Below are 23,235 nucleotides of genomic sequence, written 5' to 3' on the forward strand. Positions count from 1 at the left end.
ACGTTTTAGGGATGATGGACGCCTATTTATAGGCAACCAGGGGCTGCTAATATAATGCATTGGTGGCGGGTGTACGTGTATAATCGATAAAACTTTATACGAGGTCTGGAATCGTCATGGAAACGCGTGTTTCCATGTTGATCTGTTGATTCCGGGGTACTGGTACAAAACTCACCCGGAAACGCGCAGTATCTGCTAGAATATCACCGCGGTATTATATCATCATCAAAAAGGTATAAAAATTATGATTATTTCCATGAAATACTAGTATTTTCATTATAAATGTTCTACTACGCACGTTGACCATGACCTAGCTCAATAAAAACTAGATTGTGAAAGTTTTTCGCTTGTTTTAGTGCGGAAATGAAGCTGAATATTTCGTATCCAGCCACTGGCTGCCAGAAACTCTTCGAAATCGTACACGACCACAAAGTACGCATATTTTTCGATAAACGTATGGGAGCGGAAGTGCGTGCGGATCCTTTGGGAGATGATTGGAACGGTTATGTACTTAAAATTACCGGTGGTAATGACCGGCAAGGATTTCCAATGAAACAAGGTGTCCTCACTAATGGCCGTGTGAGATTATTAATGGGTCCAGGGCATTCCTGCTATCGACAGAGGAGAGATGGCGAACGTCGTAGGAAATCTGTGCGTGGATGTATAGTCGATGCAAATCTGAGCGTTTTAAGTTTGGTGATAGTACGCAAAGGTGAACGAGATATTCCTGGTTTGACTGATATCAGTATGCCGAGGAGATTAGGCCCGAAAAGAGCGAATAAGATCCGCAGGCTGTTTAGTTTGACGAGTGAAGATGATGTGCGGCATTACGTTGTAAAACGACCCGTGGAAAGAACAGAACAACAAGAACAAGAAGGCAAAAAACAGAGATTCAAAGCACCAAAGATTCAGAGGCTGATCACGCCGCAACGACTACAGAGAAAAGGCACCGCTTGGCGCTGAAAAAGCGCAGGTGTCTTGATAAAAAGGAAAAAGAGAACGCATACAGGAAGATTTTGGCGCAAAGACACAAAGAAACAAGAATGAAGCGCGAGGAAATGCGTCGACATCGAAGTTTGAGTTCGCATTCGAAGCAATCTAACGATTCCAAAGATAGAGATAGTAAAAGTAGCGATGTAGTCGATACAGCTTAATTAATATTCAGAATACGTAATACTTCTAAGAATTATAGGTTTATATAGAAATAGGTGGCTATACTTACATGAATTTGTTGTTATTCACTTTAAACTGGTAATTTAGTTGAATCTGTAACGGCCCTTTTAGTTATAATGGCGGAATAAACGGAATAAACAACTTTTTAGCATTTTTAGTTTCTGAATAAATCCGAGTGTATCCGGTGGCGCTATTATTGGATTGAAATTAAAGTTGCCTAACTTATTTGTAATTAGAAATACCTAATACTTTTAGTAAATTTATAATAACAACGTAATTAAACAGTAAAATGCTGGAGTAACTTGAATTTTATGGTAAATTTAACTTTAAAAACATTAAATAATAACTGCAATATATTAAAATACAACGGAAATTCACCAAATTACATTTAAATACATTATTTTTGTCTATTAGTTAGCACAGTTTAGGTAACTTATCTGTTTGTTCTGAAAGTTATTTACAGAGAGGTAGAGGTAGTGGTTAGCAGCAAAATTTTAGCTGTTGAGCTCGGTAGAAGTCACCCAGGCAGCAGTTTGGTTCAGTTTATGAATCAGTTGACACCGGCTTTCCAGCCGGTCGCAAACAAGTTAGTGCGCTAACCTCAACAGCACTAAACTCAAGCTCGAATCTCGGAAAAAGCTCAGCCTCTTTTAACATTCCAACACCAACTTCAGTGCGCTTCCTCAGCAGCACTAAAAACACATCTGGAAGCCGGTTTGTGCCAACAGACCGAAACGCCTCCGGGCTTTTTTCGTTCAGTTTTAAGGCGAGACCCCGGGAAACACTGCGTTTAATGTTGTACTGCGTGAACAAAGTGATGATTAAAACTCACAGTGCAGTGTAGTTTTATTATCAGATAAGAAAACGTACTTCTCAAATCAAGAAACAACTAATAAAGGTAATTGTAAACCAATTAAACCAATAATACTAACAATTAACTTTATTAGACTATAACTTTTTATAGATTTACACTTTTCAATAAATTAAGAGACTTTTATACATACAATTTAATACAGAATAAAGTCTACAACAAATTATTATTCTACCGAATTGCGTTAATGAATAATCTATTAATAATCCGCGCGTAGACACTAATAACGGTTTCACTACCTAAAATCGTGGCTAATGAAAGTTCAGAATGTTGATAATCCATGAAATAATCTTCAAAGGTACATAAACTTATACTAATCAATATATAATGATAATAACTACAAATCTTTAAAGCTTTATGATACATTTTATGACACAAGATTAAAGTACATATAAAATATTTGCACTTAAAACACTGGGAAAAAACCTCCATTTCCTTGGTTTCGGTTTGGAGTGCTTACATTAACGTACAAAAGTAGAAAAAAATTTTGCAATGCCACAGATAACACGTACACATTGAAGTTTAACATGGATTAAAACATTCTACCTGACAATCATCCCCGTTGGCGGTGTGATTACGCACCAATCGCGCACAATGCTCAATTAAACGCGCTCAGTTGCTTACTTTTCAAACAACCAACAACATTACGAGTCAACATCAAACAGAAATGGCAAATTTACAATTCAATACAGAATAATACACACAGCTTACGTGGATTCAGCGTGTTTTTGTGCGATAAGACGTCGGTTATAAATTACGACAGTTTTTAGAGAAGTTAATCATTTATCATTAAACATGCCATCAAGTAAGAATCAGACAAGATGATTTTTCTCATTTAATTTAAATCATTTATTAATTTTATTTTGTTTCACTTAGGAAATTGGGGAAAGTGTAACATGGTCGTGAAGAGCATCTGCTGCCTTGGTGCAGGATACGTAGGAGGGCCAACTTGCAGTGTAATCGCATCAAAATGCCCGGAGATTAAAGTCACGGTTGCGGATCTCAGCAAGGAGAGGATCGCGAAGTGGAATTCTGATAAACTACCAATCTATGAGGTAATTATGATTATGACTCACAGAAATTCAGTTTTAAACGTTTGTGTTTGATTCCAGCCTGGTTTAGACGAAGTTGTTAAAGCAACAAGAGGAAAAAACTTATTTTTTACAAATGACTATGAGACGGCCATTCGAGAGGCTGACCTTATCTTTATTTCGGTCAATACACCGACAAAGACATTCGGCAATGGCAAGGTAACTCATTTATTCGATCGCTTGATTGTTTTGATGCTATTTGCGTCAATGTACTGAATATTTTTACTCAATGCCATGCATTACTTTCACTATTTAGTCAATTACATCATTAGGAATTACCTCACGTGTTAAACACGACTGAATTGTTTATTATGTTCATCAGGGACGTGCGGCTGACCTAAAATACGTCGAAGGTGCCGCGAGGATGATCGCCAACGTGGCACAAAGTGACAAAATAGTCGTTGAGAAGTCCACTGTGCCTGTACGTGCGGCTGAAAGCATTGCGAAAGTCCTCAGCGCGAATAACAAACCAGGTGTTAAATATCACATCCTATCCAATCCTGAATTCCTTGCTGAAGGTACAGCTATCAATGATTTACTCTTCGCTGATCGTGTGCTTATTGGTGGTGAGGATGCACATGCAATTGAGGAACTGTGCAAAATTTACGAGCATTGGATTCCGAGGAAGAATATTCTCACGACGAATACTTGGTCATCAGAACTTTCAAAACTCGTAAGTGATGAGAAATAATAACAATTTTTGTGATAATAAAAGTATTAAATTGGAAATATTTTTATAGGCTGCAAACGCGATGTTAGCGCAAAGAGTGTCAAGCATTAATTCGTTATCAGCGGTATGCGAGGCAACGGGGGCGGACGTATCGGAAGTGGCGCGTGCTGTCGGCTTGGACTCACGCATCGGTTCCAAGTTTCTCCAGGCTTCAATTGGTAACTATTATTTTGTTCATATAATACGCGTTTTTTTAATATTTTTCATTCGCTTGTGCTGAGTTGCGTTCCATTTCATTGTGGTAATCAGCAATGGAATTTAAAAACAAAAATAAACTCAGATAACAAGCGAACGTGAAACATATTTGTACATTTAGAGCAAGGATTACCTGCGCTTATATATGCTTAACAACGCGTCACACATCCACGTGCCACATTAATATATGTTATAATATATTATTAAATATTTTATAATTTAGATCTACTTAAGAGCTATAGAGTTGTTTGTGATTTGTGTTGATTGTATTTTAACATTTACTTTTTGATTGTTAAATTAATATGTTGTGGAATTATTGGTTTCGGCGGGAGCTGTTTCCAAAAGGATATCCTCAATCTGGTTTACATCTGCGAGTGCCTGAATTTACCAGAGGTGGCTGCTTACTGGCAGCAGGTGATTGATATGAACGAGTACCAGAAGTCGAGGTTTACTGCGCATGTTGTCCGGGAGTTATTCAATACAGTGAGTGGGAAACAGATTGCGCTGTTTGGATTCGCTTTTAAGAAGAATACAGGAGACACCAGGGAGAGTCCGGCGATTTATGTTGCTAATACTTTGCTTGTGGAAGGTGCAACATTAAATATTTATGATCCAAAGGTAATAATTGCCTCAATTTATAAGATTTTTATATAAACGTTGCTATTTTATGTATTTAGGTGGAAGAATCGCAGATTTTCAATGATCTCACACATCCTACTATTTGTGAATCGCCTGAAAGTGTAAGAAAATCCGTGAAAATTTGTCATAATGCTCTGGAAGCTGCAAAAGGATGTCATGCAATTGTTGTTTGCACCGAATGGGATGAATTTATTGTAAGAAACTGCTAATACTCTTTATACATTGATGATTTTACCATTTTCAATGTTTTAGACATTAAATTATGAAGATATCTACAGTAATATGATGAAACCAGCTTATATTTTCGACGGTCGCAAGATTTTGGACCACGACCGCCTTCTAGAAATTGGTTTCCACGTGACTACAATTGGTAAACGCCTTCCGATTCCAAATGCGCATCGGATGAATGGCAAAACTCTTGATTGATTGATACATTTTATACAATTTACACAAACATATTTGATTCCAGTATTCTATACATTGTGGCATTTTATTTTATCTTACGCACTAAGATTTATCAAACATTTTATTTAATATAATATGATTTTAACGTACTTGTATTTATCTGAAATAAATCATTTATTATCGATGAAAGTTGCTTATTTATTGTACAAGTCAAACATCTTTTGCCTAAATGCGTAATTTGGGTTGCCTGCTTAAAAGGTAGTAATTTTTATTTATAAAAAAATGTAAGCACGATAAAACAATGTTTATATGATAAAAATTTTAATCAGAAACAAGTCAGTGAGTATAATTTCCAATTGTGTGCATTTTTATGCGTCTAATTTGAATATTCGCGGTGTACTGCATTGTTAATGAGTTACTTGTCGTCAAGCGGCCAGACGCCATCTGGCGGCCTTTTGCTTTCGGCACATCGGCACCGATTCGCATTTGTTAAAAGCAACACAACATGGCTGCTGTTTTCGTCTCGCTGGTGTCGTCGCCGTAGTATCTCCCGAAAAAAGTGCGCGCACCACCAGCACGATCAGTTCTAAACAATTCAAAACACTCGGGAGTCCATCGCATTCATGCAGAAGACACGCGTCGATCCGGTAAAAAACAGTGCGTCGTGAAAACTACGATACGCTTCGATTGACGAAGTAACCGAGTGGCGCAGCGCGCAACGGCAGAGCGCTAATAACAGACACGCGATAAACAAGCGAAAGTTAGAAGCGCACCGTGCGTGCGTGTGGGGGGCGGCCAGGGGCCCTCGGGGGCGGCGTAGGATGCGGCACACCGTGATTAATCAGTGACCCGCCGCGAGAACGTGAACTAGGATACCACCCGGAGGAGCGGCCACCGTGAAGATGACGCGGCTGCTGCTTGTTGTACAAATCTTGTTGTGGCTTTGCCATTTAGTTTATAGTAAGTACAAACACCTATACAAAACATTCTAAACATTAACTCCAGCATGCATAGACATGCTATCATGACCATGCCCTTGTGCGGCGGGTTGCATGCACAAATTATGCACGGATGGCATTGTGCAATGATTAACGGTCGCGAATTTTTACTGTCACAATGCGCGTTCCATTACCTGAGGTCATAGTCTGTACACACAAATATACACACAGAGTTAAACATTGACTCATTCAATTGTTTTTCTAGTTGTTTGTGTTTTGTTTTGCCTAGTAAATAATTTCGTATACTAATCGAATTGTGTTTCATTTTAGGTTCGGGGAAGTTAAAATGCAGATGCGACATGTGTTCGCGTACGAACAACACGTGCGAAACGGACGGCTACTGCTATGCGGCAAAGTACATCGAAAACGGCCAACAGCATCACACGTACAGGTGATTATCACTCCGCTTGCTGCTAATCACAGTTTTCTTATAGCCAGTGCAAAAACATAACATGACAAGTGAAAGCAAACTTGTCCAAAAAACAATTGGTAGCCAGTCTAAATTGTTCCCATCCTCCATCTTTCAAACACTAAATGTTCATCAATTGGTTGTAACACAGACCGCGCGTTTTCGTTGCGTTTCAATCGTTTTTTTGAATAGATGTTTGAGCAGAGCCGATTTCTTTCCGCCGGAGCACGCGGTGTGGTGCGACCGGGAGCCGACCGACGAGGCGGCGCAATACTGCTGCAACGACCGCGATTATTGCAATGCGGCGTTCGAGGGCCTGGCTGGCGGCCGCCGGCGGCTCAGGTAAACCCAATGTGTGGATCCCACCTCCACCAACAAAAGCGCCGCTCTCAAAAAACTAATCTAACTAACCTAACAATTTAATTACAGCGCGGAAGACCGTTTTATTTTTGTTGCTGTGATATACTAATCTCAATACGTACCTAACATGTTTTTGCAACTATTTTTTTAATTTTATTTGATTTGATTGATGGTAGATTCTACTAAACAAAGAAAGCACTGCAGCGAATGACTCTTGATTCTATCTCGCGACAGTCGGTTGATTAGTTTTTCTAGATTTTGTTTATCATGTCATATCATTATCCAATCCTTGTGAATCCTTTTTGTTTCTCTAAGCTCTATCTCTGACTGGCTATCGAGCAACTTTTGATTTCTATCCCATTCCGCTCGAATAATGAATATTGAAATGATAATTTCGACCGGCCGCCATTTGAATAGCTCGCATTTATTTTGCTGGGTGACATTTCTGACGTGTTTGCGGCGCCCCTCCGGTGGTGATGAATTTTGCAGGTGCCTACCGACGGACTTGCAGGTGCCGTCTTTCAATCCTCTGTTCTGCAACCCGCAGAGACCCTCCAATCATTCCTTCGCGATGGAGTGCTGCCGCGACAGGGACTACTGCAACGAGAACCTCAATCCCAAACTAACACCCCTGCCCCGAGGTAAAGCCGCGCCCGCACTACCACACACGTCTGTCTCTCTCTCTCTTTAAATTAATTCAATCTCTTTTATACCTAACTTTCGTAGATTATTATTATTATTATTATTTTTAATTTGCCGAATCACTGTCTTACATACACCATATTTGTAAAATGCAGCTAGCAAGCGACGAACGCTCGGAGCAGAAAGCTAAAGCAAAGACACGACACATTGACACAAGCCACACACGCTCAAAAACAATAAAAAAACAAAAGACTGACACATTTACTTATCAACAACAACAACAACAACAGTAACAAGTCTTCAGCCAGCGCAGGCCAGCTAATATTTTACATATAAACATAATTGGTTTTGGTATATTCGTAGTTTGGATACTCCACACCACCCGTAGCGTAGCGTAATTTGCGTAATTCTCTCTATTTAACTGACATGTAAATATGTAATATTTAATCTAGGGCGCACCTGTATATTATGATTAATGGGACTTGCACTAGCGCGCGTGCGCAGTAAACTTTCGCTGTACATAGCCGCGATTCTTTCCTGATTTGTTTTGTTTCTTTTTTGGGTGGACAGATGCTTTGATACCAGCGACATAATCTTAAATCCCTATCCCGTACAGACCGATTATTGCAAGGAGCACTTCGTGGTGGACGGCGACGCCGCCTTCGAGGCGGTCGCCGCCAACTGCTGCGACCAGTACGATTACTGTAACGTGCAGCTGATGCGAACGCTGCCCGTTCTCACTGTCGGCAAGCCGAAAGGTTAGCAACCCGCAACGCACCACCGACACGCCCACACACTCTCACAACACGCCATCGTACACATATTACACCAACACACACACACCAGACATTCTATTACAAAACAACCTCGGACGTTGCGAGCAGGGGGATAATCATTTATTTCGACGTTATGTGTATTAGGGGGTGTTATAAATAATTGAACATGTTTTAATCCTCGTTACGCTCCGCCCCGGTGAGTGCGAGTGGGGGGGGGGGGCGGAGCTTGAGTTGTGGAAGATTAACGCATGTTGATTATTGTGCTCGTCCGCATCTCGCACATTTATCACTTGGAAGAGCGAATTGATGAAACTTGAAATGAATTTAGATTTAGCTGATGATAAAGGAGTGACAGCGACATCTGTGTACGGGCAGCGATGAGCCATTTCGGGAAGGCGTGTGTCATGTCGAAATTCTGGTATTTATTGATTAACACAAACCCATAACTTAATTACTTACCCTCCGTCCCAGGTGTGACATTTCTTAGGTTTATTAATCAACGGGGACCTAGAAGTTGAGATGATATGGTGGACTAACTGGCAAACGGCTTTGGCTTTGACGCTATTCGGCTTTTGGGCGCTCAACACACACGTTTTGGTTGATGATATATAATATGTGTGTTGTGTGTTGTTGCTTTCTGCTTTGTGTCTCGTGCATCGTGCTACTCTTTCGATTCACTCTCTTGCATGTGTGTCGACTCATTTTGGTTTCATTCTTTTATTACACTTTTCATTAATTTTCTTTTTTCTTGAATGCATGCAAATAATAATGATTGTGCAATATACTGATGGAATTTTGTGACGACCTAGGAGAGAATGCAGATGAGTTCAGTACGACGTCGATTGTCATCGGCGCCGGGGTTGTCGCCTTGATTGCTGGCGTGGTTGTCTTCGCGTGGGTTTGGTACCGTCGACAACCGGGTCGTCGAGGCGCACGCTTACAGCATATAGGATTGGGGGAGGATAGCACCGAGGCGCCGGACCATCCGATGCTCAATGGTAATTCATTGCGGCATATGATAGAAATGACCACTAGTGGTAGTGGATCAGGTAATATTTTAGGTTTTTTATTAAATCGCATATTTTATTAATTTTTTTATGTTTTTGTGATAGGTTTACCCCTGTTGGTACAAAGAAGTATAGCACGTCAAATCCAGCTGGTGAATATAATCGGTCAGGGGCGATTCGGTGAGGTATGGCGTGGTAGTTGGCGCGGCGAGGATGTCGCCGTGAAAATTTTCAGTTCGCGCGAGGAACGCTCCTGGTTCCGCGAGGCTGAAATCTACCAGACGGTCATGCTTCGTCACGACAACATTTTAGGCTTTATCGCCGCCGATAATAAAGGTACTTCATTATTTATAAACTACTCGAATTAATATGAGTAATTGCTTTTTTCGTGTTTCGCCAGACAACGGTACCTGGACGCAGCTGTGGCTGATAACGGATTATCACGAGCGCGGCTCGCTGTTTGATTATCTCGGCCGCAGCACGTTCAATACGAGTGATATGATCTGCATGGCGCTGTCGATTGCCACCGGGCTTGCTCATCTTCACATGGATATCATGGGCACTCAGGGTAAACATAATCATATGCGATTATGATTGCAATGAAATTATGTTTGTTTTGCGATTATCTAGGTAAACCAGCGATTGCGCATAGAGACTTAAAGTCGAAGAATATACTCGTGAAGCAGAATGGCACGTGTGCGATTGGTGATTTGGGCCTAGCGGTGCGGCACGATGTTTCTACTGATACGGTAGATATTCCGCTTAATAATCGGGTGGGTACTAAGCGATATATGGCGCCGGAGGTGCTCGACGAGACGATGAAGACGGATCATTTTGATTCGTTTAAACGCGCTGATGTGTATGCGCTGGGACTCATATTTTGGGAGATTTCGCGGCGTTGCAGTGTCGGTGGCATGTACGATGAGTATCAGCTACCATTTTTTGATGCTGTGCCGAGTGATCCAACTATTGATGATATGCGAAGGTATAATATAATATTTTAAGTGTGCAATTAGAAATTGTAATGTTGTATGCCATTTCAGAGTTGTATGCTTTGATAGAAGGCGTCCAAGTATACCAAACCGATGGCAGAACTGCGACGCGCTGGTAGTGATGTCAAAGTTGATGAAAGAGTGTTGGTATCATAACGCGACGGCGCGTCTCACCGCGTTGCGCATTAAAAAGACGCTGTCGAACTATCGCACCTCGGAGGAGCTCAAAATGTGAGCGGCTGCGGCTGAGTGAGCGAGAGTGTTTTGTTTGTTTCGCGAAACAATTGTTTTCGTTTTGATTTTATTTTGTTTTGTTGTATATTTAGATTTTAACGGTACCAAACGAGAAGTAGTTACGCAGTTATTTATTTAAGTATTATTCTACGCTATTATCGGGTTCTCATTGTTAGACAACCAAGCAGACACCCACCCAACGTACATACATACATACACACACGACACGTGCAGCTGTCTCCGAACATTCATTCCATAATTATAAATGACATTACAATAAACCGCAACACAAACACACACAAAAGTAACCACATACCGAGAAGTCTGATTTTATAGTTGTGATCTACGTAACCGTTCTTAAAGTGACAGACTGACTTACAAACCCCACACACACACACACTCGAGCCAAAAATTGCGTCTTGGCGTGAGCTGGATGTCAATTAATTTTTATATCAGTAAAAGACAATATTTTAAGACTCATACTTACTCACTTAGAAACTGCAAATATCTCAAACCTCAAAACACTGCCACTTTTCGAGAACGTTTATGCCCTACATACGCCATCTTTGTGACAGATGACAGACGAACATAACCAAACTTCAAATCTATCTTCCACCTGTTTTTTTTTTATTTTGTTTATATCCGTTTTATGCAAGCGACGAGCGAAAGTGAATGAGTGCGAAAATATGCTACCGTAGTTCCTAATCACAAAACAAACAAACAATTCGAGGTGTGCGCGCACGTTTCGTTCTTTGATCGTTTTTGTTAAAATCGTGCGTAAGGATGTTACACGTTGACACATTGAAACCTGAACGAAAGTTATATGAGAAAACAAAATTCGTACATAATAATATTAGTCTTTAAGGGTTTACCGCTTCACACTTGACACCCCACACATGAATATATAATGATTAACTTACGATTTAAAGTACATATATTAAAAGTATATTTAAAAACTACACACAACACAAAAAAAATTATTATGAATATCGTGCTAACTATATTTCTATTTTTAAGGCGTATTTATTACGATGATGATGAATAACGAAGGAGAAATCTATTGTTGTATTGCCTAAAGACGTTTGATCACAAATAATTAACATTTTCGTGCCTAGCGTGTAAACATTGGCGTAACAATTTATGAAACGAACATTTCGACGAAGAAAAGTAAAAATTTAAAAACAAAAACTATTTTTAAGTGGTTATGCTGATACAAAACAAAAATATATTAATCAGATTATCGTAGGAATTAGTTGTATAGATAAATATTTGTAGAATGTTGATTTTGAGACACAATCAAGTTGAAATTTGCAGGCGGTTGTGAGTAGTGGTGGTCAAAAAGACTGATTCGGACTGGACTGGATGGAAACAATCTATATATCAGAGACGAAATTCATTATCAAAATTTTGGTGCAAAATTCGAAAAGACTGATTTGGAGATATAGGATAATGGTGACGGTAGGGAATAGGCAAAGGAAACAATTGGCTAATTTTGATATAAATTTAATGTCGGATAGGGACGAGCAGGAAGCGGATCGGAGTCAGGGTTGGTTAGAATATTGGTGATCAGGCACACAACATAAGTTTAAGTTAAGCGCACTTGTAATCGCCCCCATGCACACATAACACAAACACACACTGGACACGCGTTTAATAATTACATGGTTAAACCATAACGGTTCTTGTCTTTTGTCAATATGTATATATTAACGAGATGTAGCTATCCTCTAATATATTACGAAGAAGAAAAATGAAAACTATTAAAAATGATGAAAAAAAACGCAAAAGAAAGCGAAATGTGGTGAATATTTTTAATGATGATGAAACAAAAAGCGATATGATTAAATATTAAAAATAATAAAATTATGAAAATGAGATAAATATTGAAGAAAACAATAGTGCTGTTTTGCAAAGGTACAAATTCATGTCAGAGTTTTTATACAGAGATAAATTTGTTGTCAACTTTTGCCAAAAAGAAGAAAAATCGCGTTGGTCACATTTATAAACCTTTATGTAAACGTTCAATCTGTGATTGTAAATGTAAATCATTTGGTATTGAATTTACTCGGCAGAAGAATTTAATATTGAATGATGGTATCATGACCTGCGACTGTACGTACAAGCATTCTTTTCATTCTTCCATAGCATGGCAACAAGATTTCACACGTTCTCACGCGCGACCCCACAAAGAATTTATTACTAACGTAACGATCTAAGATATATAGTATTGTTATAATCTACGAGTATCTTTATCAATATTTATGTATGTTTAAGCGACCGATTGTAGTAAGCAAAACACACAACTCACACACATTATAAATGTGACCACGCAAAACTATCAGTAGAATTCATAGAGATTAAAGTATAAAGAGACGTTTCGAAAATTATTGACGATGAAATTAAAATGAACTTTCGACGACAAAATGAAACAAATAATTACGAAAAGAAATGAAAAAAAGTACTTCTACTACCTATTAAAATTTAATAATAATAATACAAAATATAATAAAATATTTTCTCGACGATGAATGTTTGGCAATACTATTGATTGTATTTTAAAAATTATTGTACTGTAATCTCTATTAATTAATTAATTACCTAGATTTTAAAAATTCCTCAGGATAAATGTACACAACACAAGATGCAATAGTTATCCTTATTGACCTTATTACGAGATGATGTGAATGTTGTAATGCGCGCGGTGTGCGAGAACGCAAAAGAAAATGAAGCAAGGAGATGAATAATGAAACGGAGAAACAAATTAGTCGTTAGGTTTTTCAGAAGCTATGAAGATATATCGTAGTTAGGACACACACACATATTGATTGAATTCTTTGCGCTATAATTAATTATGGTAAACGTTTTACATTTAGCAAGGGGTGTTTGATGGAGGTGGTTTTTAATGGGTGGACGTTTGATTGATGCGGATTTGTTTCTTCTGTTTGTTTGATGTACAAATCATGAAAACGTGTTTTTTTTTGTGGCTTTAGACGCAAGTATATACCATTTGTAAACGTATTTGAAAATATATTACTCGTAAGATTATTAATATTATAAACTATGACAATTTATTATTTATCTTCCTGAAGTAAGTAAAGATGTTTCGAAACCACCGCCATTTAAAATTGAGTCAGCGCTGCTGTGTCAATTAAACGAACTAAAATATGAAGCTACGTTATCACACTTTATTTTAAATGGATAAATAATGTTAAAATAAGCACGATGTGGCTGTATTTTATAATTGAAATGAACATAATCATTATATTAATTATTTTACACTAATAAATATTTATATGTTATTGTTTTCAGGTAAATAAATGAAAAATAGGGAATTTGTGTGGGCTTAACTTTACGTCTTGTCACTACACACACCAAACACTAGGTAAATGATAAAAAGCGGCGCAAAAACAAGAAATAAAGGTGAAATAAACTGATAATGGACGTATTAAGCCAATGTAAGTTATTTTCACCTACAAATTTATCAATCATTCCCGACCAGAATGAATTTCGTTCTGTGAAGCGTTCCCTGGACAATAATAGCGATTGTTTTCTTTATAACCTCGAATTTCTCACAAGCCCGGTGTAATTTTCCAGCCCCCGAGTTTAAAATGAGCAAACAAAATGAAAACGGCCTGGAACCTGCAGCCCCCATCACAAGGAAAGGCATCTTAATGTCTTTTAAGACTGGCAAGTCTATGAACATTCCCGAAACTGACCTTGTAAGTGTTTTAATTAAAAAAATTAGTTATAAATTTTCAATAATGTTACTTTTGTTTTGCTCTAGTTGGGTCGGTGTAGATTTGTTTCCGAGTTTGAGAAGCTCAACAGGATAGGTGAAGGCACCTATGGTATTGTTTGTAAGTCATTTTAAAAAGTCCTTCATAGTATCGCAATAAATAATTTTTATTTTTATTATTTTTTATTTAGACAGAGCAAAAGATACAAAGAATGATAAAATTGTTGCCTTGAAAAAAGTCCGCATGGACCTAGAACGTGAAGGCGTCACAATCAGCAGCCTGCGCGAAATTCAAATCCTCCTAAACTGCCGACACGAGAACATCGTGCAGCTAAAAGAAGTCGTCGTCGGTAAAAGTCTCGAAAGCATCTTCCTTGCAATGGAATACTGTGAGCAAGATTTAGCCTCACTGCTTGACAACATGCAGACACCCTTCACAGAGTCTCAGGTGAAATGCATCATGCTGCAGGTTCTAAGAGGTCTAAGATATCTGCATCATAGCTTCATCGTACATCGCGATCTGAAAGTCTCGAATTTATTGATGACTGACAAAGGCTGCGTGAAAATCGCTGATTTCGGCCTTGCAAGATGGTTCGGAATGCCATTACGACCTATGACTCCACATGTCGTCACACTGTGGTATCGCGCCCCTGAACTTTTGCTACAAGCGCCCACACAGAGTCCAAGCGTAGACATGTGGGCGGCCGGTTGTATTCTTGGCGAATTATTAGGCCACAAACCATTACTTCCTGGAAGATCTGAAATACAACAGTTGGAATTGATTGTTGATTTGTTGGGAACACCATCGGATGCCATCTGGCCTGGATTCAGCGCGTTGCCAGCCCTGCAGAATTATTCATTGAAACAGCAGCCGTATAATAATCTGAAGCAAAAATTCCCGTGGTTGTCAGCTGCTGGGCTGAGGCTGCTTAATTTCTTGTTTATGTATGATCCAAGAAAGAGGGCGACTGCTGAGGAGTGCTTACAGAGCAGTTATTTCAAAGAAGCACCACAACGTAAGTAAATCTTTTATTTTGTCATCTTTATTTCCTATAATTACAACACACAAGCGTTAAGAGAGACAATACGTAGTATCAAATACAGTTTTCTGATAATTTGTAATATTTTAAAAGGTCTGAAGAAAAGTTTTATGAAGAATCATAAACGAACATTTGTTACAAAGAAGCAAATGGTAGACTTGACGAAGAAAGAATAATTGCAAAAGATTTTGGTAATTTTGAATGTTGTTATTTGTCATGGGTTGCTTAGATTTTTAAAATTACGATTTAAAGGTAATTCAATGTGGACACATGTATCATTGCGTCATAATATTTGCTTTAAATGCGTGTTTTTTGTTTTGTTTTATTATAGCATGCGACCCGAAATTGATGCCGACGTTTCCTCAGCATCGAAACTTAAAGAACAGCAAGGTGGAAAAGACCGACACCGGCGCCGGCGATCAGACGAATAATCTTCCAGCCATTTCCGATTTGGTAATATTAAATCATCTTGTCTTTTTTCATTGTCAAAATTTTTTTTGTGTATTATTTTACAGTTGGGGTCATTGGTAAAGAAACGACGTCTTGATTAAAGTAAAGTATTGTGAGTTAATGTCAATTTTGGTTTGAAATTTGGACGAAAATTTAAAGAAAAGATTGATATTTAGGTTTAGTTTCATTTATCGTTTGATATTTTTGCACTGTGGCAATAAATGTGTGTGAGGAAAATACTGCGTAATTTTAAAGCAAAGAAAAAAATGTCTTGTGCGTGTTTTAAGCCAATTTTAAAGTAAAGCAATTAGCTATTTGGTAAACATTACCAAACGGGACATGTTGCACATTGTTTGATTTTCGGTTGCCATAGCAACGTAGTAGGAGTGCAGTATTTACGTGTTTTTTGGGAAACATTTCACGCTATCCCGTGCAATGTTTTGTTTGTTTCCCCCCTTGAACACGCGTTGGTGAAATTATCGATCGCTGGCATCAGCGAACATGCGAACAACGCACGAGAAAAGGGGCACGGTGGGGACAGCGTGTACCGGGAGGGACCTACATTTCGGGCGAAAGGCTTCCTCGGCTTCCTCGGCTTCCCCCCCGGATGGTAACGTCGCGCGCGCGTCGCTCGACGAGATTTCCGCGACGCGCATGCATTCGCAGCGAGTGCGCCGCACGAAGAGAAACGCGTTTCGCGATTGACGCGCGCCCGATTTTCACCTGGCCCGGACGCTGCGTACAGAATGTAAAACACGCGCGCAGACCGAGAGAAATTTGCAACAACTCGCTATTGAGTTGTATGGTTACTGTGCCAAGCAAAACATTCAAACACGAGAAGAACAATTAAACTTTTTGTGGAAAATACGGTTTGATAACAAACAACAAGAAAATGGACGCTAAACTTGCGGCAGGTATCACCACGGAGGGCAGCGGGCTGCTCAACCCTTTCGTGCATCACTTGGAATTGGAGACCACATCAGAAAAATTAAAGGTAAACATTTAATTTCATCAAATATCAAATTTTTGTGTATATTGTCTTGAGGTTTGATTGCTTAAAACTGTAAACAAAAGTTCAAAAGTGCATACGACACATCTTGCAACATTTTAAGTGAAAATAACAGTTTGCGTTATCTGCCGTTCATTTCTTGCGTTTTCTAACAAATTATCAACCGTATAAATGTTGTGTGTGGGGAAATATTTAATTGCATTGCGATTGAAATTCGAAACTTGTTGATTAACACATAAAAAAAGCCTTAATGAGATAATTTTTTGGTAGCACGTGATTGAAAGTAACTCAATTATATTCCGTAATTGTATTGTGAACATTAATATTTGAAACGTAGAAAGAAATGTCGGCGAAAGTGACGGACGTGTGGATATTTTTAATTTTTTTGCGCACATTCTTAATATGTGTTCACTTTCTATGTAAACTGTAAAGTGTCTCTTGTTTCGATTGGCACTTGAAACTGTCTCACTGCACGACATTGTCATGGTCAACCAAATTTACTCTCGTGTTTAATTAATTAATTAATGTAAACAGTTCAAGATCTACTATCTGCATAAAGAAAGAATAAAAATACGGAGTGAAAAAAAAAACTAATAAAATTTATTTCTGAGCCAAAATATCGAAAAATAAGTTTATTGGTTTACGTGAACATTTTGTATAATCCTTATTTTAAACTTTTAACTATTCGTGATTTATAGCTTTCTGCTTCTTTCACGATTACCACGAAATTTTTATGTGATACATGAAAACTAAAAGTTAGTTGCATTGGCACAGATTTCGCAACTCTACAAACGTTAAATTTATTACGCCATCAAAAATTTCAATTTCATTTGCATATTTTTGCTAAGAATTTGAGTTTGCATATTGTTCGGTCGACTGTTGATACTTTTAATCTTGTGCAATAGCAATATTCAATTTTATAGGCGTTTAATCCATTTTGACACGAATATAAAAACTGTAAATTTTGTAACACTCTTAAATGTAGATTATCAGATTGTGTGCGTTTAAATGTCACGATCGTTTCATTATCATATTACGCGTTTATGAATCATTACCTTGTCAATCATGTGTAAATACACGTGAAACATAAAGACAATAAAGTAACAGTAAATATTGCAATAAACTTAAAGTGCGTACAGTGTAAATTCATATAGAAATATAGTTATTGTGAAGTGATAATAAATTGTGACAATTCTTAATTGTTAAGCAAATATTACTATCCCAGGAATATTATACTAACACGCAATCTATATCTATATCTTTAAAACAGCTTTTTCTTTACATGTGTGACACTTTATGTGCTCGCATTTTATGTTAAAGGTGCTAAACATGCACTGAGATTGTTCCGCGTTTGTTTGTTGTTTATTTGTTGATATAGGTTTGTTGGTCGTGTCGCATCGACTTTATAGGGATTGCAGGCTTGGAGGCTCGGTTTCACCAACCATCAAATTAAATTAAAAGTCGCGGTGTTGTATGCACAGTCTAATATTGCACGTTTTGCACGTACGCTGTAAGTAGACCTCATAAATTAATCGGTTTTAGCACCTTTGCAGTTCAAATTCAAATATTATTTTTGCTTTGACATTAATGGATACAACATTCTGAGCATTTGATATTAAATTTCATAGGTTTCCCAGACATTAAATAGTATTATCACATTAAATAAATTTCCAGCATGAAGGAAATTGATTCATTCTTCGCAAACTTTGATGACCTATCACCATTTATATTGGCTTAAAATATTATATGTTTAAAGGCGTAGAGGACGATAAAGATATTTATAGAAAAACCGACACATGGCAAGGATTAAATTTTTAATCGATTTCTACAGGAAAGCACTTTTTCTCGGAGTGCTTTTCATAAAAAATAATGAACGACATTTAGAAAGTAATCAGTTTTCTTATGCCACATTCATTTTCTTTTTCTTTTTTTCTGTGTTGTGGTTCTACACGTTTTTCAGAAATTATTAATATTTCCATTTCTATTAATACGATCCAACTCGCAATCACAACATAACCAACTTCATAATGAAACTAGGCAACCACTGCTCCATCTTAGTTAAAATAACCTAAAAAGAAGTGACATCATTTCGGTTATGGTATTGTGCGCACGCTGCACTTTATACATTCTATTGACTTGCATTGAAAGGAATATTCCTTTTTACGATGATTATGATGATGATGATGATAATGACGCACAGTTTCGCCACTGTGATTTGATGCGATTTCGGATTTGCTAGTTTCGCAAAATCAGCACAACTTGTAGAATATTGTATTGTGTAGCATGTAGCTTACTGCACATTGCAGACATCGCACTGCAATTGCACTTTACGAAAGAAAACCGCAAAGAACTATGAAATTAGATGACTTGCAGCTTCTGACGCAGACGCGCATTATACATGCACTGCTTAGATGATTACATTGATTGCAGATTGCACTCATCTCGCAAATGAATTGTTAAACGACATTCAGGCAAAAAATTCATAACCTAAATTGACACAAACGCATAATTGTAAAGATTGAGGTTATAAAATTATCCGATGTGCAATGTGCAATCAAATGCAATGTAAAAGTTCAATAATGCAATTTATTACAAATTAAACCATGTATTGCATCGCTTTATTGAGGATTGAAATTTAGAAACCCGTAAAACTTTACTTTTAATAATTTTGAAATTAGAAAGAATCATTAGTCATGCTTTCTTGAGCATTAAATTTATTAAATAGTATTTCGGGTGTATTTTAACGAATTATGTCAATTAGAGTGTGTTAAACAGACTTGTTTTTATCTAATAATTAAAACATTTCAGTAAATTATGTTCAATGTGTAATTCTATACCTGCCCACTTAACGAAATAATTGTTTTATGTTCTAATTAGAAGAGAAATCAAGAAATTGTTTATAATCGACACTCAAATGTCTCAATAAAAATAAAAACCGAACAAAACAATAGAAAACAAATAGCGGCGTAAACACAACTCGTTTTATTCAGATTTTTATGATAAAATATAAAATAAAAAACATCCTGTTTGAAAGTTGCAATATTCACAACTCAAATGAATTGTTCTGAACTAGTTCATCAACATCTCTGAATGCAATACGTATGTAAATTATATCTCAGTGCCCAAGTTTCCGATAATTTTTTCTATTTTATTAATTTCACTCACATTCTCTTATATTGAGAAATTTAAAATCTGACAGAATACGCCAAGAAAATAAAGCTTATAATTTAGATAGTAATAAGTTCACATCAGACGATTTGCAATCAATGTTGCAGTTGCAATCAAATATCAAATGTGAGAAGCCGAGCGTCGAGAAGAGAAAGAACGGAACTTGCTGCACCGAAGAGAAAGTATCGCGCGTGGAAACAGAAAAAGAAAACGAAGCGATGACGAGGAGCTGGGCATGAGGACGAATGCGGGAATAAGCGAGACAGATTCAGGCATTGCCTACGCGTAATTTGCAATTACAGTCGGTGAACTGTTACGTTTCGCGGATGTGTTGGATGTAGTCACCGACCGCGCGGCGCAAAACAAAATAAATATTCAACGAAAAACAAAAAGATTCGAGATCCGTATAGCCAACAGCCAACGGACTGTCATCATGTCTTGATAGGCGTTAATAGGCGTTATTAACACGTTCATTAACAAGTTAATTATTACAAACATCATAAAGTGTTAATTTTGTTGATAACGTTCATCATATGGCGCATGCGTGACTGAAACATCTGTTATATTAATTTATATCCGAAAAATAGAAATATTCGTGTTACAAGTGATAAGAATTGATTCTATTTTGGTATCGAGAAATGAAACCGGAAATTAGTGTTTCTCATGTAGGAAGCCATCAAAACGGTTGTTTGTCGAGTTTGTCAACAACTCATCGTAGATAAATATAAAACAATCAATGAATTATTTTATTTAGATTTTGCGTATAAGGAAATCCTTGTAGAACAAAATGGCAATGACTCTGATTGCATTCGTTTCACTTGATTTTTTGCGCTTTAACCGATTTCACGCGGTGACTGATTTCGCAAAAGAACGAAAACCTACCGGTGTGAATGACCTACGACAAAACAAAATGGTTGTCACAGGTACTAATCAATCATTTTATTTGCAGACTGCCTTCCTAACGATAGTTCTACTTCCAATCAGAGTACTGATTATCTGCGCACTTCTTATCACAGCATGGCTCCTCGCCTGCATCGGTCTTTGGGGCCTGGACGAAGAGGATTTACAAAAACGACCTCTTGCAGGATGGCGACGGTAAGTCCCCAACAAATCTAACCTTCAAATGTGTAAATAACATAACCTTAAAATAATTAAATAATTTCTCAGCATGCAATATTTTATTCTTTATATTAATACAACTAATCCAACTTTTCTTTACGAAATTCTTTTTATTGGGGCTGGGTTTTATTCTCATAGCTGGTTGAGGGTGGTGGCCGTCTACCCAATGAAGTTGTTCTTCTATGCGATCGGTTTTCGTATTCGCACGAGAGGCGTGCAGCCGACACGTGCGCAGGCGGGTATTTATGTGATAGCGCCACATTCATCGTTCTTCGATAGTTTCGTCATCGCCTATTTGGGAGGACCCAGTATTGTGGGGCGTGGTGATAATCGCGACGCCCCCATCATTGGCAGTACGTATGTTATAGATTGCTATCAATCTATCAATCAACTCATCAATCCAGTAATGAACACACAAATACAAACACGCATTCGGGGTTTTTATTTCTACCACGCTTTTTATGCACTTCTTTTGAAAGGTTATGTTGTAATGTTGTTATAGTGTTTTGTTTTTGTTTATTTTGTTTTTGTTGCGCGTCCGTAGGAAAGTAACGCAAGCGCTGTGCTATCTGGGCAGGAAGACGTACGCGGCGGGCGGTATGCAGGTGGTGTTCAAAGGGGCCCAGGCGTCACGAGCCGAAGCACCCATTCTCGTCATCGCCCCGCATTCCACCTTCCTCGACGGCGGCATCGTCTACTACACCGGCTTTCCTTCCATTATCGTTCGTCGCGAATCCGGAAACAATCGCTACATCGGAAGTAATTCCATCTTCATTAACCTAACCAACTTCCACACCTACCTATACATAACCTACGTGTTTTCTAATAAAACTATATTTCCGCAGAATTGATTAACTACACTCAGCCTGTGTACGTTTGGAGGGACGATCCTGATTCACGACAAAATACAATCAAGGAGATTATAAACCGAGCGAAATCCGAAGAAGATTGGCCGCAGATTTTAATTTTCCCGGAAGGAACATGCACAAATCGTTCGTGTTTGATTACGTTTAAACCAGGTGCGTTTTATCCTGGCGTGCCAATACAACCAGTTTGTATTCGTTACCCGAACAAATTGGATACTGTCACGTGGACGTGGGAAGGTCCAAGCGCGTAAGTAAACTTAAATCTTGAATTATGACCAGAAATTAATTTCTAATGCAAATTTAGGTTGAAACTCTTATGGTTAACATTGACACAAGTGCACAGCTACTGCGAAATTGAATTTTTACCTGTTTACAATCCCAGTGAAGAAGAAAAGAAAGATCCAAAGTTATTTGCTAATAATGTCAGAGATGTAATGGCCAAGTACGCTCTACAAATAAATTAATTTTATTATTTTTAATTTTAACTTATAAATATTTTTCTGTGTAGAGCGTTGGGTGTACCAGTGTTAGATTACACTTATGACGATTGTAAGTTAATGGCGAAAGCTAAAGAAATGAATCTGCCCAATCCAAACGATTTGGTTGAAGTACAACAACTGCGCACACGCCTTGGACTCAACGAGTCGCGCATTGAAGAGCAGTTGATTGAAACGCACGCTGCCAAGAAGGGCTTCCAAGCCATGAACTATAACAACTTTGTTAACTATCTCAATGTGCCGGCGAACAACCCCAATACGCAACACCTCTTCCATCTTTATGATAAACACTCAGCCGGTGTGATTGACTTTCGGGAATATCTACTCGGCGTCGTTGGTATCACTCATCATCATAATTTACTGGATGTCATCAAGTATGGTTTTAAAGTATGTTTATATAAAAATTTAATAAGGTACCATTTATTAATATTTGATTTTTATTTATTTAAAGATTTATGATTCTTCCGGTGTTGGACGATTAAACAACATCGAATTCACCAAAGTTTTGTATCACACACTTGCGATGTCCGAGTATGAATGTCATGAACTGTATTTCTGCATTGATATCGTACAAACGGGATATATCACATTTCGTAAGACGCCATTTTATTCCTATAACCTAAAATATTAACTAAATTGTTGTGTTTTTAGAAAATTTCTGCGCTTATGCAGCGCAAAAGCAGAATTCGTCGCATCTTTTTAGCTTATCTACGAGTTTGCTGAATGGCGGAAATACCAAACTTCACTAGAATGAGCCTTCCAGATATAATCCATTTATGTGTCAAAATTGTCAAATTATATTAAAGAAAGTTTAAATATTTTCGGTAA

At 37.8% G+C, this 23,235-nt stretch overlaps 5 protein-coding genes across 9 annotated transcripts; all 5 read left to right on the plus strand.

Moving 5' to 3' along the window:
• The first annotated feature begins 79 nt into the window (after positions 1-79).
• Positions 80-1,324, plus strand: LOC135802191 (small ribosomal subunit protein eS6-like). Its single transcript, XM_065315732.1, is given in 3 exon segments — positions 80-233; positions 357-943; positions 946-1,324. Coding segments are annotated over 2 exon segments (789 nt in total). The 5' UTR covers positions 80-233; positions 357-363; the 3' UTR covers positions 1,155-1,324.
• A 396-nt stretch (positions 1,325-1,720) lies between these two features.
• On the plus strand, positions 1,721-5,253 carry LOC135802187 (UDP-glucose 6-dehydrogenase-like). Of its 3 annotated transcripts, none has more exons than XM_065315727.1 (8): positions 1,721-2,071; positions 2,921-3,099; positions 3,157-3,294; positions 3,458-3,808; positions 3,876-4,023; positions 4,365-4,678; positions 4,738-4,893; positions 4,952-5,253. In XM_065315727.1, exons 2-8 carry the CDS (start codon positions 2,941-2,943, stop codon positions 5,123-5,125), a joined length of 1,440 nt encoding a protein of 479 aa, XP_065171799.1. In that variant the 5' UTR covers positions 1,721-2,071; positions 2,921-2,940; the 3' UTR covers positions 5,126-5,253. The 3 variants fall into 3 exon arrangements, with proteins under 3 accessions (XP_065171799.1, XP_065171797.1, XP_065171798.1); XM_065315725.1 differs by lacking the exon at positions 1,721-2,071 and adding an exon at positions 2,535-2,849; XM_065315726.1 differs by lacking the exon at positions 1,721-2,071 and adding an exon at positions 2,535-2,849 and having other exon boundaries at positions 3,876-4,019; positions 4,376-4,678.
• A 310-nt stretch (positions 5,254-5,563) lies between these two features.
• LOC135802149 (TGF-beta receptor type-1-like) lies at positions 5,564-12,394 on the plus strand. 3 transcript variants are annotated; one of them, XM_065315674.1, is made up of 9 exons: positions 5,564-6,064; positions 6,373-6,493; positions 7,361-7,512; positions 8,084-8,271; positions 9,099-9,338; positions 9,402-9,632; positions 9,697-9,864; positions 9,927-10,281; positions 10,340-12,394. In XM_065315674.1, exons 2-9 carry the CDS (start codon positions 6,389-6,391, stop codon positions 10,521-10,523), a joined length of 1,623 nt encoding a protein of 540 aa, XP_065171746.1. In that variant the 5' UTR covers positions 5,564-6,064; positions 6,373-6,388; the 3' UTR covers positions 10,524-12,394. The 3 variants fall into 3 exon arrangements, with proteins under 3 accessions (XP_065171746.1, XP_065171747.1, XP_065171748.1); XM_065315675.1 differs by lacking the exon at positions 7,361-7,512 and having other exon boundaries at positions 5,565-6,064; XM_065315676.1 differs by lacking the exon at positions 8,084-8,271 and having other exon boundaries at positions 5,566-6,064.
• A 1,436-nt stretch (positions 12,395-13,830) lies between these two features.
• Positions 13,831-15,985, plus strand: LOC135802150 (cyclin-dependent kinase 10-like). Its single transcript, XM_065315677.1, has 6 exons — positions 13,831-13,977; positions 14,117-14,241; positions 14,307-14,379; positions 14,450-15,274; positions 15,630-15,751; positions 15,814-15,985. The coding sequence occupies exons 1-6, from the start codon at positions 13,959-13,961 to the stop codon at positions 15,847-15,849; spliced, it is 1,200 nt and encodes a 399-aa protein (XP_065171749.1). The 5' UTR covers positions 13,831-13,958; the 3' UTR covers positions 15,850-15,985.
• Positions 15,986-16,131: 146 nt separating this feature from the next.
• On the plus strand, positions 16,132-23,156 carry LOC135802315 (lysophosphatidylcholine acyltransferase-like). Its single transcript, XM_065315881.1, has 8 exons — positions 16,132-16,742; positions 20,875-21,020; positions 21,589-21,803; positions 21,890-22,157; positions 22,215-22,352; positions 22,419-22,794; positions 22,859-23,000; positions 23,059-23,156. The coding sequence occupies exons 1-8, from the start codon at positions 16,641-16,643 to the stop codon at positions 23,154-23,156; spliced, it is 1,485 nt and encodes a 494-aa protein (XP_065171953.1). The 5' UTR covers positions 16,132-16,640.
• Positions 23,157-23,235: the final 79 nt, after the last annotated feature.

The sequence above is a fragment of the Atheta coriaria genome, unplaced genomic scaffold (assembly GCF_025399875.1).
Source record: "Atheta coriaria isolate IRGN ID8LTWV9N9 unplaced genomic scaffold, Caltech_Dcor_3.1 hic_scaffold_16_pilon, whole genome shotgun sequence".
Lineage (NCBI taxonomy): Eukaryota > Metazoa > Arthropoda > Insecta > Coleoptera > Staphylinidae > Dalotia > Dalotia coriaria.

Excerpts from the sequence above, each read along its gene's own strand:
- LOC135802187 (XM_065315725.1), top strand. Across the intron at positions 4,024-4,364 it reads GTTTCTCCAGGCTTCAATTG|GTTGTGGAATTATTGGTTTC; the intron begins GTAACTATTATT and ends TTAAATTAATAT. Across the intron at positions 4,679-4,737 it reads TAAATATTTATGATCCAAAG|GTGGAAGAATCGCAGATTTT; the intron begins GTAATAATTGCC and ends TTATGTATTTAG.
- LOC135802149 (XM_065315674.1), top strand. The coding sequence starts at position 6,389 with ATGCAGATGCGACATGTGTTCGCGTACGAACAACACGTGCGAAACGGA. Across the intron at positions 8,272-9,098 it reads CACTGTCGGCAAGCCGAAAG|GAGAGAATGCAGATGAGTTC; the intron begins GTTAGCAACCCG and ends GTGACGACCTAG. Across the intron at positions 9,633-9,696 it reads TATCGCCGCCGATAATAAAG|ACAACGGTACCTGGACGCAG; the intron begins GTACTTCATTAT and ends GTGTTTCGCCAG.
- LOC135802150 (XM_065315677.1), top strand. Across the intron at positions 15,275-15,629 it reads TTTCAAAGAAGCACCACAAC|CATGCGACCCGAAATTGATG; the intron begins GTAAGTAAATCT and ends GTTTTATTATAG. Across the intron at positions 15,752-15,813 it reads TTCCAGCCATTTCCGATTTG|TTGGGGTCATTGGTAAAGAA; the intron begins GTAATATTAAAT and ends ATTATTTTACAG.
- LOC135802315 (XM_065315881.1), top strand. The coding sequence starts at position 16,641 with ATGGACGCTAAACTTGCGGCAGGTATCACCACGGAGGGCAGCGGGCTG. Across the intron at positions 22,353-22,418 it reads GTCAGAGATGTAATGGCCAA|AGCGTTGGGTGTACCAGTGT; the intron begins GTACGCTCTACA and ends TTTTCTGTGTAG. Across the intron at positions 22,795-22,858 it reads TCATCAAGTATGGTTTTAAA|ATTTATGATTCTTCCGGTGT; the intron begins GTATGTTTATAT and ends ATTTATTTAAAG.